We start from the raw sequence: 18,199 nt of genomic DNA on the forward strand, positions 1-18,199 counted from the left end.
AGTTGGGTAGACACTGATGATCAGGGTGTTCTAGTCCCGATATCGCCCCCTCACAACACCTGGTTATCTTAACTCTCATCAGATTAGCCCAGAAGCTAATAGCCTGATGTGCAAACGGAGTTCCAGGTGTACTAAGAATTTGTCTCGAAAATCTGCACCAAAAACGGTCATGGCCGAAGAAGCTAAACGCTAAGGTGTTCCATACGTACCATCGAAATTCTTGTGGGGAGAATGAAAACTACCGAGTTAAACCGTGACGTGGACTGTAGCCGATCGAGAAGTGACTGAGAAACAAGGAAGCAAAGGGGGCAGTTTTGATACTTCTGGATATGATGACGATTAAAATGTTGAGTCTGTTCCGTCAGGTGTTCAGGCAGCTGGCGCAAATGGATCTTTCTTCTTTAAGTGTCTTTCTGATTGTGACAACGTTTGTTTTAATCTTAATGGGGGTTTCCGTCAGGTTTCTAAAAAAATCTCTTGTAGAAAATCCTTGTGTGTGAATCACACTTTGGAAATAGTTTTAGGGCGCTTTCACACTGCGGGTTCTGTCTCGAGACAAAGCTCTTTTGGCTCAGAAGTCCAAGATGTGAACACAAGTGAGTCAGGTTTTGGCCGCGGACCTGATCCCGGCTGGAGAGCTGCACCTCGTCTCGGGAAACTCTCAGCGGGTGGTGAGCTTCTCGCCTCAGACGACTTTGCGCTAGATAATTTTGGGCAATGGCACCACACTGATCCACCTGTCCATCTCTCTCTTCCATCACTCGTGAACAAGACCCCAAGATATTTGGCGACCCCACCAGGAAGAATGGTATCTACAGCCTGTTAAAGACGTTACCCTCTTGCTCGAACTGAGAGAGAAGCTGATTCCCATCCGGACTGCTTCAGAATAGAACAGAAGACAGACCATCCTCCAATGTGAGGAGCTTTAGTCCAGCATGGTGGGAGAACAGAGTTCCACTTTATGAACGGGCTGTTGATGCTTTAAAATGTGGCCAACCTTAGACTAAACTGTGACTGGCTTGAACTCATGTAGCTCTTGTAAATGTCATCCAAATCGCCCAGACAGACCATTTAAAGAGTCAGACTCCAAACCCCAGACCTTTTTACGAAGCGCTTACCTAAAAGCAGAGGAGCATTCAAGCACAGACAAAACAATTGGATTCATCAAAGCTTTATTTTTGGAATAAATATACGTCGGTCAAATACCGGTGTAAAAATAGAAAACAAAACAGTATGTACATTCTGCACAGAGCTGTAGTTAAGGTATACATGGTATACAGCTGAGCCCGTGTGAGTCACTGCTCGCTTTCGCTGTTCGGAGAGCAAAAGCTGATTTACATAATAAAGATCAAAGATCCAGCTGGAAAAGTTTCCGTCCCAAACATGGACGTTTGGACAGGACAGCGTGGCCCCTTTTTGCTGAAACAAACAAGAATATAATGGATTACAGGGTTTCATTGAGTGTGAAAAGAGACGGTCTTGGCTCGGGCTGAGGGGCCGCCGACAAGGAGACCCAGCAGATTGTTGAGCAGAAACCTGGAGGTTGGCCGCGCTGCGATTGTTTTATTGATAATAAATTATCTGCGGCGCCCGTGCCAGATTGGAATGAATTATTAGGCTGCACAACTGGCTGAACACCGTGAGCCGCGCAGACAATTGCTGAAGTCAAAGGAAAGATTAACAGGGGTCAGCTTGGATGAGCGGCGCACTGATGGATGAAAGCTGCTTTCTGTGGTCTTGCCCTACTTCCCAAACTCTGTGAGAGAAGTCGCCCATGTGTGACACCCCTCCAGAACTGGCAGAACTGTTGCCGTCTGATATGTACGTCTCAGCAGTATATTATGTTGCCATGGAACCCAAACTAATGCAGCAGCTCATTAGACCCAAAGCTCGCACATGTGTTATCTATTGCTTTTAAGAATCCAGTCCAATATTTCTCGTCAGATCCCTGGGAGTGTTATGCAACACGAAGGTATATTGGCTCGGAGTCCGGTCACTCAACACAAATAATCCACGAGAAAAAACCAAATGGTGTCGGGTCAGCCAGCGAGATATCGAGCTGCAAAACAAAACTTTGAAAACTCAACAGTTCAAGTCCAAATGGATTCCAGGCCGATGATGTAAAGCGAAGTGAGCGCTCACAAATGGCGAGATGGTGTTCTATATTCCCGCTGGTTTTCTGTTCTTCATGAATTATCTGGTTTATTGTCGATTTAGCCGCACAAAAAAATGTCATCCGTCTTTCATTACTCCTTATTTTCCTAGTTAATGTTGCAATTGCACAAGACAAAGCCCTCCCTGTCTGCGGATCATGTGTCGCTAACACTCCAAGGCACAACGTGATACATTCGTTTGGCACTCGCTGCCGTTCGTCGACCGCAAAACTGCATTAAGACCCTCAGAAGACAGTGTGACTTCCAGCATCTGACCAAGTTTAGCATCTGCCCCGTCGTCATTCGTCAATAATTACCCAGCGCGAACTCTGTGTTCACTCAACCTTCCTCAAATTGTCCCGGGTCGGAAAGAAAAGATTGACTGAACGGCAAACAGCTCTCGGGCACAGAACTGCTTTTGTTTCTCTGCCAGTTGGGAACGAAAACGTTGATTCCTTTCTTTCAATATTTCATTTCCAGCTCTGGTTTCTGCTATGCTAATGAGCATGTGCAGCAGTGTCAGCTGCACCAAACTGACGTCTTAGATGTCAAACATAAGTTTTGACTGGTGAGTTTGACTGGCTTTGGTGGCCGACAACCACTCCAGTTTCCCTCCAATCTGGGGGTTGTGTCTGCTTGAAGACAAGAGCAACGGTGTGGTTTGGCGCCCAACAGGGTCACGCCGGAAACAGCACCTCCAGTTTGGCTCACTGGCCAATGACGTAACTGCATTTTCATGGGGAGCTAGTTCGGTGAGCCTATGCAAACATAACGGATGACCAGCGGAGATGAAAGCATGAAAATGCCAACATACTTCCCCTGACCTTACATGGCAGAGGTACATGTCTACATCAATAAATACTTCAAAGTCTTTGTAACGACAAAGTGTTGAAGTTATTGCTTGCATTGCTTTGCTGTGTTATATTATACCACCAATAAATGTGTGACGGATGTCGTGATGTTGCTGTCAGACCACAGGGTTTCCTGCGGCTACACGAGATCTTCGGTGGAAACGTTCGGAGGTCTTGGTTGGCTTTGGCAGACGCATATACACGCAGAGTCCTGTGTATATGGAAGTTCATGTCAATAAAAGTGCTCATATGTATGTTGTATTGCTTCCATTCTTTGGCACCTAGTTTGGCAATGGGTACACTGTGTCCTGGGGAGTCGGTTGATATGAGTCAGTGAGTTGTCCTCAGCATTCAACCAAGACCAGGTCAGAGTACGTCACTAGCAAGGCGTCAGCTTACAGAAGTCCAGCTCCTGTGGCTTGCGTAGGCCGGCGCAGTGCTCCCTTGGAAGCATGTGACCTGTTTGGGTTTGGCAGCGTATCGGCCGTCTCTTGAAGCCCTTCCCGCAGGTTCTGGAGCAGGGCGCCCACGGTCCGATTTGCCACTCTGGACATGGGTCTCCACACACTCTGGTGGCGGGCGGTCTCTGCGAGGGATCGCAGTCCAAGCCCGGCTTCCCATCCGGCCTCAGGCACTGCACTAACCGTCGCTGGATCCCGCTGCCGCAGGTCACTGAGCACCGGTCCCAGGTGGAGGAAACCCATTTAACAAGCACTGGGTCCTCTCTTTTATAAGTGTTTTTTACGGTGTCCCCCTTTTTTCCCTTGACGACGTCCTCTAGCAGGACACTGTTGTGGGAGTTGGCTCTGTCGTCCTTCTTCGCGGGCTTGTCCTCTTTGGTTTGGCGAGCGATATAGAAGGAGTAGCGGATGCGCGGCGGGGTCATCTGACCGGCACACAGCACCTCCACAGTCAGGGATTCTCCCAGAGGTCTGACAGCCTGCAGGGTCTCTGACAGCCCGGCGGTTCCGCTGTACCGCAGCAGACTGTTGCTGACGATGATGTCTCTCTCTCCCGCAGACACCACGTAGTTCCCATTGAGCAGGTAGTGGCCCTCGCTGTTCTTCACCGCCAGATAGTTGTCATCACCTGCCATGCCCTGGTAGCCTCGCTGACGGATGTCGATGTTGGCTGCCCCGACCGGCAACATGACCACGAAGTTGTATCCGTGCCTGCGCGTCAAAACACAACAGTCAGCAATAGATCAGCCCAGTCCAGACACCCCATCCTCCCTATCATGGCGCAATATATTGGTTGGGAAGTGGACCTTTGTGTCCTACACTGACGCCGTAGGCAGCCTCGCGCGTTGCATGTTTGGGAGAATGAAAGGAGCACCATCCCATGGCTTACCTAACCCCAACCTCCCACTTTCTTTTATGTGCCAATGGCGTCAGGATATGCCGCAGAAGAAGGGAAGACGTGCCTCAATGGAAAACCGCGTCAACATGCAACGCTGAACCCAACTTTCGGCGTCAGTTTAGGACGCAAAAGTCCACTTTCCCACCGTCAATGAGACCATGGGAGTGAGGGTGGCTTGGTCCAGAGGGTACAGTAAATCCTTGTGTACTCACACAGGCTTTGTGAAGAGGCCCGACACTTTCTTGCAGCTCTTGTTATCCCCGCCGCACACGCCACACTTGTTATACTTCTTGTTGGAGCCAATCTTCCCATCACAGCCAGCTTTGATGCACTTTCCTTGAACACACACGCCAGTGGAGTCCGGCGAACATGGCGTTCCATCCACAACCTGTCGGGTAGAAAGAGAAATGTAGAAGCGGCCATTTTCATTTTGATGTGAAGCAACTGTGTGTTACTGGACACAAAAGGGCCCCTTGTTTTGATAAACTCCAGTGATATAAAGTCCTTCTGGAACCGGGCAGAGACACACAATGGTATTTATTTTCATACACATGCAAGAAACTCTGGAACTGTAAATACGAACGCGGCAGATTGTTTAAAATATGCAGCTGCTTAGCAAATCAGAGCAACATGTCCCCTGAGTTCTGTTATCTACTGCTAGTCTGTTGCTGTGATGAAGTGTGAACTCCCCATGGCTGCTGCTCAGACTCACTCCACACCCTGCTATCAGACGAAGATAAACTCCCTCTCCTCCCTCCATTCCGCCTTTTTCTTTTTCAACTTGGACCAGACAAACCCGGCGGAGTCATGGGAGCCGAAATACCGCGATGGAGGTGCGACAGAGGAGCGGGCTGGTTATTAGTCTGTACCTTCGGAGCGAGGACGTAGAAGTAGCCGGTGCCATTCGCCCGGCAGATGAGCTTACACCGATCGTCCGGACTCACTCCGGAATACTTGGGCACCCAGACCACAGACGGGGCCACTCGGTTGCTGTTGAACGTGCGCCCGCTGATCTCACACTGCTCGTCTCGATAGGTTCTGCCTGCTCAGGGAGGAGGGGGAGGAGCAGAGGAGGGGGGAGAAGGTGAGAGGTGGGAATGCTTTAGGCAGGGACGTGTCACAAGGCATATTTCGAAGAACTCATACCTGTATCAGGGCAGCGGTTCAAGTTGCAGGAGCGGTATTTGACCCGAACCCCTTGGCAATATTTACCCCCGTTTGAAGGGACTGGGTTGTTACACTCCCTCTTGGACAGTTGGACACCTCCTCCACATGTGCGGGAGCAGGACCCAAAGGGGCCCCACTTACCCCAGCGGCCATGAACCTGCAAACAACACTGAAGTTACCAACAACTGCCTGCTGCTCTGGCCATGAACTTTTCCTGATCCCAAACTGTGCCTCACATTAAGACACTTTCTCTGAGTGTCTGGGGTCGTACCTTCTCAGTCTGCTCCTGTTTGGGGGAGCAGACCCCCCTGTCGCAGACTTGGCCGCCCCCACAGTCTGTGCCATCGGCCCAGGGGAAGTGGCGGGTCATGCACACCAGGTGACCGTTTGACTTCCCAGTGCACCACAGACGACCGCAGGGCGGCTGCATGAAGGGGCAGGGCTTGGACCCTTCCCCGAAAGCAAGCTCACACTGTCGTTCAAGTATGTAGGCGGCGCCGGGCAGCAGGTCAGGGAGCAGCAGAGGTTTCTGCGGCTGGTCCAGCAAACACTCGCCTGGAGGAGGGCACAGTGTGTTCAAAGCACTTCACAAGCACATAAACACTCCTCATTGTACTTCTGTGTCAGTCCTCCTTCACGCGTTTGATTCCGGGTGGCTTGTTTGAGATGAAACTCTGGGAATATTGTTGAAAACCCACACAGACATGAACGCACAAGTCAGCCACTCCCAACAGCGGACACAGATCCTCTGGACTCCCACATCCTCCGCAGCCAAAGTCTGACTTTTACAAAGGTCGGCCGATGCTCTTCACTGATCTGATGGGTTTGATCATAACCTCCTTTGAACTGTCCATGTTCTGGGAATAAAGTCGGCCACATGACTGATCTAATAAGCGCCGCACTGATCAGTCGTCCACCAATAACAGAACCTCTGCTTGAGCACGTTGGCTTTGCTTTAAGACGAAGATCACCTCAGTCAGAGTTCATTTGTCAACCAGATTATCTGCCTTAATCCATCTGTTAAAACCGAAAAAGACCCATGTAATCCAAACTGTGAATCAGTTCTACTATCAACTCATGGAATGCAGAGTTAAATCTAAGCCAAGGGTCACCAGCACGGCGCCCTCACCTTTGTTTTTGTTTCATTTAAGAGCTGTTTATTATCTTTGATGTTGCCTTTCCTTCCCTGTAACACCAATGGTGATGACTGTGAGCAACCAGTGCTGAGATTAGAGTATTGGAAGAGTATCATTTATCGTCCATACTAATCTATATTGTAGTGCAGGAGAGTCTTCGTGAGTCTCAGCAGGTTTTATACCTGCTTAAAAACCTCTGATATTAACGGTTATTTATTCTAACTTTCGCTCGCTCAAATCAATAGAGACCAGTTTTGTGTTTGACACTGGCTGAATGACTAAGACTTGGCTCAGTTCTCTGTGTCTCACTTCTGCGTCTGAGACAGAGCAGACTGATGACTTTGTCGACAGCCGACCCTCAACTATGGCCATGAGTTGTGGGTCATGGCTGAAAGAATGAGATCTGAAATGAGTTTTCTCAGATGGGTGGCAGGTGTTTCTCCCTTAGAGACAAGGTGAGGAGTTCTGTCACTCAGGAGAGACTCGGAGTAGAGCTGCTGCTTCTTCGCATTGAGAGGAGTCAGTTGAGATGGGTCAGGCATCTCATGAGGGCGCCCCCTGGAGGCCTCCCTTTGGAGGTGTTTCAGGCACCTGGTGTAGGGATGAGATCTCTGCTTCCTACCTTCCTACCTTGTGAAGCTGCTGCTGCTCCCGCGAGCGGGCACGCAGAGCTGCACTGGAGGAGGAGTCAAGTCCAGTTTCACTCAAGTCTCTTGGTCCAGACGAGGAGCTGAATGGCACCAAAACCGACCGCTAAGCTGGGATTCAGAGCACGTCGGCAAAATGACTTGCCTGAAACGCCGCGGCGTAAGTGTCAATGCTGCTCAATGCCCTCTCACAGATCACCTGAGCGACTGGTCCGGTCACGTCCCAGCCTTCCCGCATGCATGCGTCCACATCAGGATCCAGCCGACGGTGATGTCTCTCGCTTCATTTCAGGCGACGCGCAGCGTATTGACACCTGACTTCAGGAATTCACTGGGCCACAGCACGGCATGGGAGGAAACCTCTTCCCACTTCCCTTCAACAGATGCTCCTCCAGCAGAAGCCTCGGCTCCACACTTGCGCTGGAACTGGTTTCCTTCTATTGAACCGCAAATTTGCCAGCAGAGACTCTGATTAGCAGTAAAAGCGAGTCAGTCATCTCCGAACGAGCCTCTTCCTTTCCACTCGGGCTGGCAATTATTCACATGGAGTAAGGCTCCATGAACAAGTCGCTGCTGCATGGAACCCGCCCCGGACGTGTTGCCGCACGCTCCTCCTCCGGCTCCTCAGAGCGCTGATTTATGACACGTACAAAACAAGTTACAATTGTTTTAGCTCATCTGCTAATCCAGTCCAGGCACCGCGGAGCTATCTGTTCGGAGCAGGGTTTCATGGGAAACAAGGGGCGGATCGGGCCAAACCGCCGCGGCAACGCTCCCCAGAACAAACCCAGTAATTCAGCACAGATGTGGAGCAGGTTTAAAATAAAAGCTTAGCATGACTCTCCGCGGCCAAGAGCTGCTCCTCATCGCTCAGCGCACACACATGTACACGCAGCTCAGCGAAGGCTGACACAGACGTCAGCGTCGAATTAAAGAGACGCTGGCTGAAAACAAAGTCATTGTTCAGCTGACTGATGGTTTCTATTGGACCATGTGTCGCCTCCTCACTCCGCTCCCCAGTCGAACACAACTCAAATGGAAAACCTCCAAAAAGAAGTTGAACTGGAGCCCAAATGGCCTCAGCTGACCTTTGATCAATGACGTTGCTGCTTCAGTCAGTGTTTATCAGGCAACAGCATGGGACACCCTGGACAGGAGGCCAACATGCGGCGGTACGAAAATGTCTTTTGGTTTTGCTTATTTTATTAACCATTTCCAAATGAGGAATCATATTTCATTTTAAAGTCAATGTATTATTTTGTCCTTTTCTGAGCTGGAATTTCATTTTTATTTGTTGTACATATTTCATAAAGTTCCCTTTTTGTTTCTAATATGTTTCTTACCTAATGTTCAACTCCTTCAAATCATTTCTGTCATTTCTTTTACATAAAGTTTTGTGTGTCGTGACTTATTCTTTAATACCAAAGACAAAATTGGGATTTGATGGTAATTTGGACGAGAAAAAAAAAAAATTCAGCTTTTAAATGAATAAAAAATAAAACGAAAAAATATCTCTAACAGCTCCACATTTATGATGAATAACAACTCAGTTGAGAATTGAATGGATCATTTTGTACACATTTATTACCCAATACCCATAAAAACATTTGTGGACTTCATTTTCCTCTTTTTTTCTTTTCATTCATTATTAACATTAACATATTCTATTTTTACATATTAGAATCATCTTTTAGGCTCATGATATGGAATTATTTCTGGTCACCCTAAATAAATTTAAATAAAAATAAATATACATATTTTTTTAGAAACCTTAGCTTTTTCCTATATTATCCATTTTCGCGCTCAGTTTTTTTTTTTTTGTTTTTTTTTTAATCAGTCTCTCACAACAGTTGCACTTTATCACGTGGCCCCTCTGGTACTCTGACTGCTCACCCAAACTCCCCCTGAAGTTTTGCCTTGCAGTGTAGAAATAACTCCCGTCCATGACCTCACACTCCTTTGAAACCGAAAAAAGAGCCTCACCGTGACCGCTGTCCAGGAACTCGGTGATGATGGCGGCGCTGCAGGGCGACCAGGGGCTGGTGCGGTTGATCTGGATCAGCGTGGGAGACATCATGTGATTGTCCTGCAGCTTCCCAAAAGTGTCCTCGCAGGCCTTCACGTTGTCGTGTGGCATGTTGAACACGTGACCTGCCACAGGAGGACCAGACCACAGATTCGGATCAGAGTGAACCAGCTGGGCCTTTAGTTTGACTCACCCAGCTCGTGCGCCGTGGTGAAGGCGGAAGGCAAACCGTCGTCTTCGATCACCGAGCAGCTTCTCTTGGGGTCGCACATGGTGCCGACGTCTGCCATCCCCAGAGTGTCGCAGGTGGAAGCCCCGCACAGATCCTGGATCAGAAAACATCGATGTTAAACTGCTGCTGTTTGTTAGATCTGCTCAGGCTTTGTCATAGTCGAGTCTCAAGAGGAGACAAGGTGAGAACAGGCAGGTGAGATCTTCCATCCCACACCATGACTGGGTCATAAAGGAATATCTCGTGTGAGAGTTTGAGAGGCCTGAGTCCAGGAAAGAGTGAGTCATCATCTTTTGCCATCCAGAACAAACTCCTCTGATATCACCCTCTTATTTTTTACTCTTGTAATCGCCTAATAGCAAACGCATGTTTGTGATATTAGGTCTTGTACACGGACACGGGATCCTGGCGAGTTGGAACTGACGCTAGCCAGCACCTCTGACTCGCTTCTGATGAGCCAAGACCCGAAGGAAAGGTCTTGACTTTGACAAGGTGATTTGTAACGTCAGTTTCGTGAGACTGATCCCTGTCTGACCAACAGGTTCTCACCAGTCCGAGCTCAAGGTCCGGAGGTGACCTCATCTTGACACAGCACAGCTCTCTAGGGAGTGACTCGGCCAGGCCTCGTGGGTGTCCGCCTCAAACAATCATTGGGATAATAAGAGATTTTATGATGCTCATTCACTTCGAAAGGTAAAAAATGGATGTTCCTGTTTTCCACCCACCAAGTTATATAACCAATTACACCTATTAAAACTCGGCCTGATGAAAGCTCCAGAAATGATTCCAAAACATTAATCTTCCATTTTAATGATTCATTTTGAGTCAAGTCATAAAACAAAACCCTCCATCAATCCAAAATGAGTGTTTGGTTAGTGCTGTTTTTAGCATTCCCAGAAGACACACATCAGTCAGCCAAAACATTATGACCACATTCCTGGCAACCTTTCCATCACAGAGCAACTCCAAAACGTATTTTGGTGAATCTTTTGTGGATTGTTAGACATCGGTTTAGTTTGCAAAGAGAATTGTTTTAATCTCAATTAATCGCACTAAAGACAAGTTAACTCGCCATTAATGGCAAATGAATCATGCAATTCGTATCTGTTATGTCGTTATGTCTCCAGGACCCAGAGACGTGCAGGTGGGATCAGAGCCGACCCTTCTCATTCTCTTCCCTCTGGCAGGAGGCTACGGTCCATCCAGACCAGAACCTCCCCTCACAGGAGCAGCTTCTGCCCCTCGGCCGTCAGACTGTTGAGTTCGTGAACAGCCTTGTTGTTTATTTTATTTTAGCAATTTTGGCAATAACATAAATTCTGATTCTGATTCTGTTTCCGTTCTAAATGTACCATGAAGTTATCAACAACAGTGGACAATAGTGGTTTAATCGCAATAATCCTGAGTTAACTCAGCTGTAGTGCGATTAATTGAGATCAAAAAATAAAATCTATTGTCTGAAAAAAGCCTTTAAAAAAGCAGTACACTCCTTCCACACTCAAAGCCAATGCAATTCAGGATGTTGGCCGATGGGACAATGCACCACAGCACAGCAAGAATTCATAACTAGCATCAATTCTAGATGAAGTGGAATTAGAAAACAAACCCCTCGATCCGTCTACTCACTTCTCCCACGGGGGACATGGTCATACAAAAGCAAAAAAAATGAAGAACTGGTCAGTTGTTCAGCTGGTCTCCGCCAGGAACTTTTTTAACACTGTCCCACAGATTTGACCTCATTTCGCTGCCTGTTTATTTACTAGCTCGTACACGCTGATAAATCAAACTAGCATTGAGGACACGTATGAGGTTCCCTGCAACCGTGAAGTGACTAGAAAGCCTCTTCGAGTGTTGGTGCTGCCACGGTTTCAAAAGCAAATGAGGAAACCCGATAGTGAGCCTTCCCTCCAGCCGCCCTCTGAGCGTTTTCTTGTGGGCGACTGTGTATAGAGCGCACCTTCTTCAATGAGGTAACCATTCCCAATCATAACATTTCCAGGGAAAGATTTCCAAATGACCTATTTCTCCACCACACGGAGCTAACCTCAATCCACGAGAGCTGCTAATCATAAGAGCGTAACCGCCATAAAGAGACGCCCATCAGCCTAAACACCAGCGTCCGACCAAACTGCAAAACCAAGGTTTGCAAACTTGCAAGCACAGCAGGCAGTTTTCTATGGCTGAACTATGTTTTTGAGTTGAGACTGCAAAATAAAAACACATATTTTGAAGCTGGTTCTCCTATTTAATTATGTTTTTACTGGTTTCATTGGAAAAGCTTGGACGGATGCCGACGTTCTGTTGGTATTTCTGATCAGTCATTGCTGAATTATGCGCAATAGAATGAAGCTCAAACTGAGGAAATTTGTGTCTCTAAGTTCGTCACTTACTCAGTAGTGAGGATGGCAACATTACACCTTGTAGTCAGTCGGAAGTTCAAAATGCCGGGCTGAAACTAGTTTCATTCAGTGTGTGACCTGGTTTCTTTGTCCACCAAAGCCTTGCTAGCTAGTAGTGTCTTGTGGCTAGACGGCTAGCTAATGCTAAAGTTGTGTTATTGACTGACCAATACATCTACACTGTCAAGTCTTGCAAGTGCCATGAGAAACAAACAACAGTAACTAGCTTTAGAAAACAGTGGATGCTCGATGTTAGCATGCCATGTCGCTAGCAAGATACGCTCTCCAACTTGCACTTGCTAGCTCATGTCTGTCTCCCTCCATAGCTAAAGTAAACTTCATTCTGTCAAGAGGTTCCACTAAATGTAACGTCTTTGGTGAGAGCAACAGTAAAATTCACGCTTACTTTCTATTTCCCCCTCCATACAGGCCGATCAGTGATATACAGCCCTGAAAAGCGGCCGCATGACTGTCGCATCCCACGTACAAAAAAGGCACCACAATCAGGAGCCAGAGCAAATCCACTCCAGATGTTCTCATCTCTGCAGAGGACATCTCAACGTTTGGGTCATTCCAGAGTAAAAAATAGCAGCAGAGCTGACCAGCGGAGCCGAAGCAGCAGAGTCGATGGGTTTGTTCTGGGCTGCGACCTACTTCCCACATCTGCTGACTATCTTTGCTTTCTTTTCTCCCGTGATTTATTTCAGTGCTATCTCAGCAACCAAATATTTTTATTTTGTTTTGTGTACAGTCTCAAACAGACGCATCTGGCAGCGTGACGTTAAGCACGCCGAGCAGGTTAAGCCTCCTGACTTGGATTAATAGAGCTCATGCAGGACTTCCACACTAACATGACTTTTGGAATGTGGGAATATGTGCTGCTATCTTTTCTTTATCATCCCATCTGTTCTATTAGCAACGACGAAGGGAGCATGTGTCAGCCAAACTGGCAGCTCGTGTTCTGGACAGTGTAACGTGTAAGAAAAAAGAAAAACATCTCTGTGCTTATGTTATCTACAGTGTATGAAGATGGCTGGAGGGATTAGCGGACTTGGTTTGAGCACCACGATCACAGAGCGACTGGTGCAGGAGCTGAGGTAGACATGAACCAGAGCATATGAACAAGTGTCAGCAGATGCTGAAGATGACAAATAATGAGTTGAATAAGCGAAGGGATAGAAAGTCGAGATTGGTGTGTGTGCGATGAGGGAGAGGCAGCTGCAAAAATGCTCCTTTTCCCTTCCGTTCTCATGAAGCGAGGGACCATCACGTGGTGGAAAGGCTTTCTGGATCTTGTTCAACACAGTTCACCTACTGGTGAATGGTTATGAGCTTTGGGTAGCTCATGAGTTACTGAACAGAAAGGCGGAGCAAGCGCTTTAGCTAGAGGGACATCTCAACTGAAGGACATGAGAAATGGGACGCCCGAACTTTCCCATCACTAGTGCCTATACAGCGCCCTCGTTGTAGTGCCATCATACTGGCTTCCATGAAAAGGCTGTTTCTCCTCTGAAATGTCACTGAATTAGATCCAAATTTGCAAATTCCCATGCCTTCGTGGACCCACGATTTAGCCATTGTGGGTGCCATGCTTGTTTCCCCCCTCTGCCCAGGCACCGGCACCAGGCGGTCCTGTCTCAGGAGCCCATCTTAGATCCAATATTCTCCCAGACCTCCTGTCCGCAGACTGAAGCTCTGTAGTTATCTTGACAACATTAGACTTAAGATTTTGAGCTTGACTTCGAACGTTGAAGCTCATAACACCAAGCTGAAACATGTTTGATACACTTACTATGTCCACCACATTGGTAGCTTCATTGCTAGCTTTGTCGCAAGCTAGCTCTAGCGCTGTAGTGTCAGGTGGCTAGACAGCTAGCTAATGCTAAAATTGTGCTACTGACACATCTGAATTGTTAAGTCTCACAAGAGAAAAGAACAACGGTGTCTATCTTTAGAAAAGTGTGGCTGTGTCAGTCCGTGAAGGAGCTGTTCAGTGATGTTAGCGTGTCAAGTAGCAAGCCAAACACGCCACATGAAAAAAGGAAACCCAGAGGACCCTCGACAGCGCCAGGGCAGATTATGTCTCTGTAACTCCGGGAGAGCTGAATTCCTCAAGAGGAGCTGGAGGAGGGTTCTGGGCCGTGCAAGACTCCATGCTTCCACTGCTGCCCCGCGGCACGGTGGCTAATAGTTGTACACACATTTGAAAACATGCTAAGCCAAAAGTGATGATGTGGCAGTTTTATTTGCTCTCCTGTGACCAGCATTGTGGTGGAGTGCACATCGGCCTTTTATCACAACTAGTCCTCCAGTTCAGCATCTGGTCCTCGGCCTCACTGACACAAAGTGTGATGAGTTGCGGGCCACTCCTGATGCAAATATGCTGGTGTGCCTCTTCTAAAGCCAACGCTCGTGCGGCCGCTCCCAGCATCTCCGCTCACTTTCCTGGTGTCATTCAGCCAAAACACAGACTGGGCCGCTTCTTTATATAGACGGGTGCAAATGCAGCGCATGACTCACTGTCTGATGCTGATCGTAAAATGGTGTCACACACACCGGGCACACAGTCGAAGGGTGTTGGTGACATGTGGCGCAGCAGCCGCCTGCGGAAGCTGAATCAGATTCAGGAGCTTCTGGTTTGGGTTCAACAGTCTGCAGGGAGACATGTTTCTGCCACTGTCACCAGGCCTCAGTCTGGCAGGTGCCGGCGTAGGAGCTTCATCTACATCCCCCCGACCCTTCTGTCAGAGACCCTGGATGGAGTATCTTAAAACACAAGAGGCTGTGGGGAAATGGGGAAAAGAAAACCAACCACCCCAGGAGATCACATCCTCACTCTGGCCGGTGAACTTCCCCCACACTAAGGTTGGGGTTCTGTTGGTCACGGCATCCGTAACGGCACAGTGGTGGAGTTGAAAAGATAAATCCTGAGTTGAGAGGGAGACCACAGCACAGAGAGACCAAGTCCAAAAGCAAAACACCCTAGAATTAGTCAAGACCAATGGGGGGGCGAGACCAAGACCACGTTGAATCCAGAATACAGAAGCACAGGTCTAACAGTCAGTAGTCTTCAGCGGGGCACAGTAGCAGTTTGCTCCGTAGTCAGTTTGGTCTCCGTCCTTGTCTCAGTCTCACCCCCCTCATTGGTCTTGGTCTCGACTCTGGTACTCAAAGGCATGGTCATGGACTTGGTCTCTGTCTGCTCTGGTCTGAGTTTTGGACTTGGTCTGGGGTTAGGTGGACTTGTAGAAGTGTGTTCTGTCTGCTGTACTTTAGGGTTAAATCGTAGCTGTGTGTGGTGGTGGATGAGAACAGGATGGTGGGACTCCCTGCTTGAACCCCCTCCCACTGCTGATCTCGAACTGTGAACTGAACAAAACCAGCCGGGAACTAACAGGTTCATGCAAGTCATAACTTTTTTTTTTTTTTGGAAGCAGCCAAAGGCCCAAACATGAGGCCATAGTTGGGGGAGGGGAATTCATGTTGGCAACAAACCAGATCATGCATCAGGGTTTGTACGCTTCTTTCTTGTTTGATATAACTTGGAAAAGTAAAGTTTAAACCTGACTTTCCTGAGAACATGGAGTCTCTCGTAGCATAAACACCGGACTGTTGAAGAGATATCGCTTCATGAAAATAGCAGGTGGAGCAGGAACATGGCAGGAAGTGACATCTTCGACACACTTCGTGGCCCCCTCCCACCGTCTTGTCCCCTCGGGGACCTGTTTAATAAGGCGCAGTGAAGGGGGCGGGTGGAAAACACACAGCTGGAGGAGGAATGGGAAGGCTGAGAGAAACAAGACACTTCCGACTGGAGCAGCCCCCGGGAGCCCACGCTCATTATGTTTTGGTGAAGTCACAGGTAACAGATGTTTGTTGGAGGCGTATCACCATCGTGTGCCGTGTCCGTTTAATGACAGGGGCCAAAGGTGATTTAACACCCAATTTACCTTTGAGACTTTAACATGTGGTCAGTCGGGGCTTCCAAGTCGGCTGCTGATCCCCGTGGAGGTTTCTAGTCTACACAGTTTCACTGTTATCAGACGCATATCTGAACACACTAGTCAGACAAAACATTATGACCCTTCTGTCCCACCTCCTCTTTCAAGATTCTGGCTCGTATATATATATATATATATATATATATATATGACTTGTGAGTCCTATTTGAGCCGTTCCATCTACGGCATGTTTGTTTATTTGTGGACCATTGACTGACAGTTTTCTTTTTCTAATGAATCAACTTTTCCTCCAGTTTCTGCTATCTACAGTCAATAAAATCACAATGGTTCTGTGGATCGCCCATCTTTTAGTTTAACTAAATAGCAATTTCATATTCAGTTGCTTTATCGTTTGAATCAACTAAAGAAAACGGCCAAACAAAGGAGATCAATTCGACGCAGAAGACGCTCTCGCAGAACCGGAGTTAAGACAGTAACCCCGGCGGACTGAGGGAAGGTGCGTTACCTGTCTGGTGAAGAGGATCGCGGTGTCCCAGTACTCCGCGTGCTTGTCGCTGTTCTTGTTCATCTTCTTCTGCCAGGTGCAGAAGTTCCGCAGCGTCAAGGCCGCGTTGCCGCTGACGCTGGGTCCCGTCTCGTCCTCAGTGAGGACGATCACCTTCACCACCACGATGCTGATGGAGTTGAGGATGCTGGGGTGCTTGTAGAGCCTCGCCGCCACCGACATCAGCGTCAGCAGGTAGTGCTTCAGGTCGTCCCCGTGGAAGGCCACCATGGACTCGTCCGCCACCACCAGCGTCTCCACGTACCTGGGGACGGAGGCGAAGCGCTTGGCTCGCCGCCCGTGCGCCGCCTCGGTGCTCAGCCGCCGGTACTGGTCCAGCAGCAGCGCGGTCTGCGCGCTGATGTCGCTCTTCACCGCGCACCTGGAAGTGGAGTTCAGGCGGTCGCTGCTTCGCCTCTGGATGAGATGCGCGCTCTCTGCGCTGGCGCTGCCATTACGCAGCGGCGTGATGAAGTATTCCCACTGGTGGAGGCCGAATGCCCCGCGCAAACCCCCGCAGAGACTCAGGGCGGCGTAAGAGAAGCGCTCAGCGTTAACCAATCCCGAGTAGAAGCACCGGCTCAGGTCGGTGGTCACCGCGCCCTCGGTGGTCCGCGCCGCGTCCTGCTCCGCGATGAAGCTGGAGTCCGGGTGCAAGTCCAGCACCAAATCCTGCTGGAACGCGCGGAGTTTGATGACACATCCTCCGTGACGAGAATCCAACCTGAGCGGTTCGCTGATCTCACTCTCCAGGCTCAGCGCCGGACGCGACGCGCGCACCACGAGGCAGAGGAGCAAAATAGTTCTGATGAACATGATGTTTGCGGCCGGTCACAGCGAGACTGAGAGGTCAACAGACGCGGGGAAGTGTCCAGGCAGCGCAGACTCCTCCTGGTCATCCTCTGCTCCACCTGTCAGTGAGCGGGAGACGCGCTGCCGCAGACTTTATGCCTCTAACTCTGGACCTCCATATCTTGCGTTTAGAGGAGGGGGCTCGGGAGGGTGGGGATCAACTCAAGAGTTTTCCTTAGACTCTTAAGATTAGCTGGGATGGAGGAGATAAAGGGGGGCGGAGTGATGCTCAACTTCAGCTCGGTTTTAGAGATTTACTTTGAGCGACTTGTTCAACTGAGAGTCCTCGATCACTCACTTAGAGCCGCCGGTCACTGTTTTACTAACGTTTTCTTTGAAGCGTTCACACGCTCCCTCGTCTCTGCCGGCATCTAGTGGCCGGACGAGAAACTACAGTTACTCGTCGAGCGTTATGAAGTTTCAGTTTATTTCAAACATACAATAACACTGTCATCTCAACTCGATGTGGGAGTTGGGTCCGACAAAGAGTGAAAAACAACAGTTATAATATAAACATAATAAACTTATATTTATAAAATTTATATTTTCTGCCCCTTTGTTTATGTTATCATACATGTATTCGTTGTTTATATTTTTATACTTTTCCCCGACAGATTTCTTTTTTATTTTCAGCCTCCTACAGTAGGAGCACATTGACTGATCACGAATCCTTTGGACTGTGCCGTTACACTGCTTTGTCCATCACTTGTGTGTGTAGCTCTAGTTCATTTTCCACTGGCCAGAGGTGGTTTTCACGGTTATTCACATTTGTTAAACATTAGCAGAGAGCTCGGGGTGTTGTTTTTGGAGGAAAGACAACTCTCAGCAGCGTGAAGAGAATATATTAGCCACGTCAATCAAACTTAAGGAG

The 18,199-nt window shown here is 48.5% G+C and overlaps 1 protein-coding gene across 1 annotated transcript; it reads right to left on the reverse strand.

Annotated features, from left to right (window-relative positions):
- Nucleotides 1–1,186: 1,186 nt before the first annotated feature.
- On the reverse strand, nt 1,187–17,375 carry adamts15a (ADAM metallopeptidase with thrombospondin type 1 motif, 15a). The gene is made up of 8 exons (XM_053847632.1): nt 16,438–17,375; nt 9,533–9,665; nt 9,297–9,464; nt 5,802–6,085; nt 5,510–5,687; nt 5,233–5,405; nt 4,576–4,751; nt 1,187–4,176 (listed from the first exon to the last, which is right to left on the reverse strand). The coding sequence occupies exons 1-8, from the start codon at nt 17,290–17,292 to the stop codon at nt 3,384–3,386; spliced, it is 2,760 nt and encodes a 919-aa protein (XP_053703607.1). The 5' UTR covers nt 17,293–17,375; the 3' UTR covers nt 1,187–3,383.
- Between the last annotated feature and the right edge of the window lie 824 nt (nt 17,376–18,199).

The sequence above is a fragment of the Synchiropus splendidus genome, chromosome 17 (genome assembly GCF_027744825.2).
Source record: "Synchiropus splendidus isolate RoL2022-P1 chromosome 17, RoL_Sspl_1.0, whole genome shotgun sequence".
NCBI lineage: Eukaryota > Metazoa > Chordata > Actinopteri > Syngnathiformes > Callionymidae > Synchiropus > Synchiropus splendidus.

Excerpts from the sequence above, each read along its gene's own strand:
- adamts15a (XM_053847632.1), bottom strand. The coding sequence starts at position 17,292 with ATGTTCATCAGAACTATTTTGCTCCTCTGCCTCGTGGTGCGCGCGTCG. Across the intron at positions 5,688-5,801 it reads AACAGGAGCAGACTGAGAAG|GTTCATGGCCGCTGGGGTAA; the intron begins GTACGACCCCAG and ends TGTTGTTTGCAG. Across the intron at positions 4,177-4,575 it reads GGCCTCTTCACAAAGCCTGT|GCACGGATACAACTTCGTGG; the intron begins GTGAGTACACAA and ends TTTGACGCGCAG.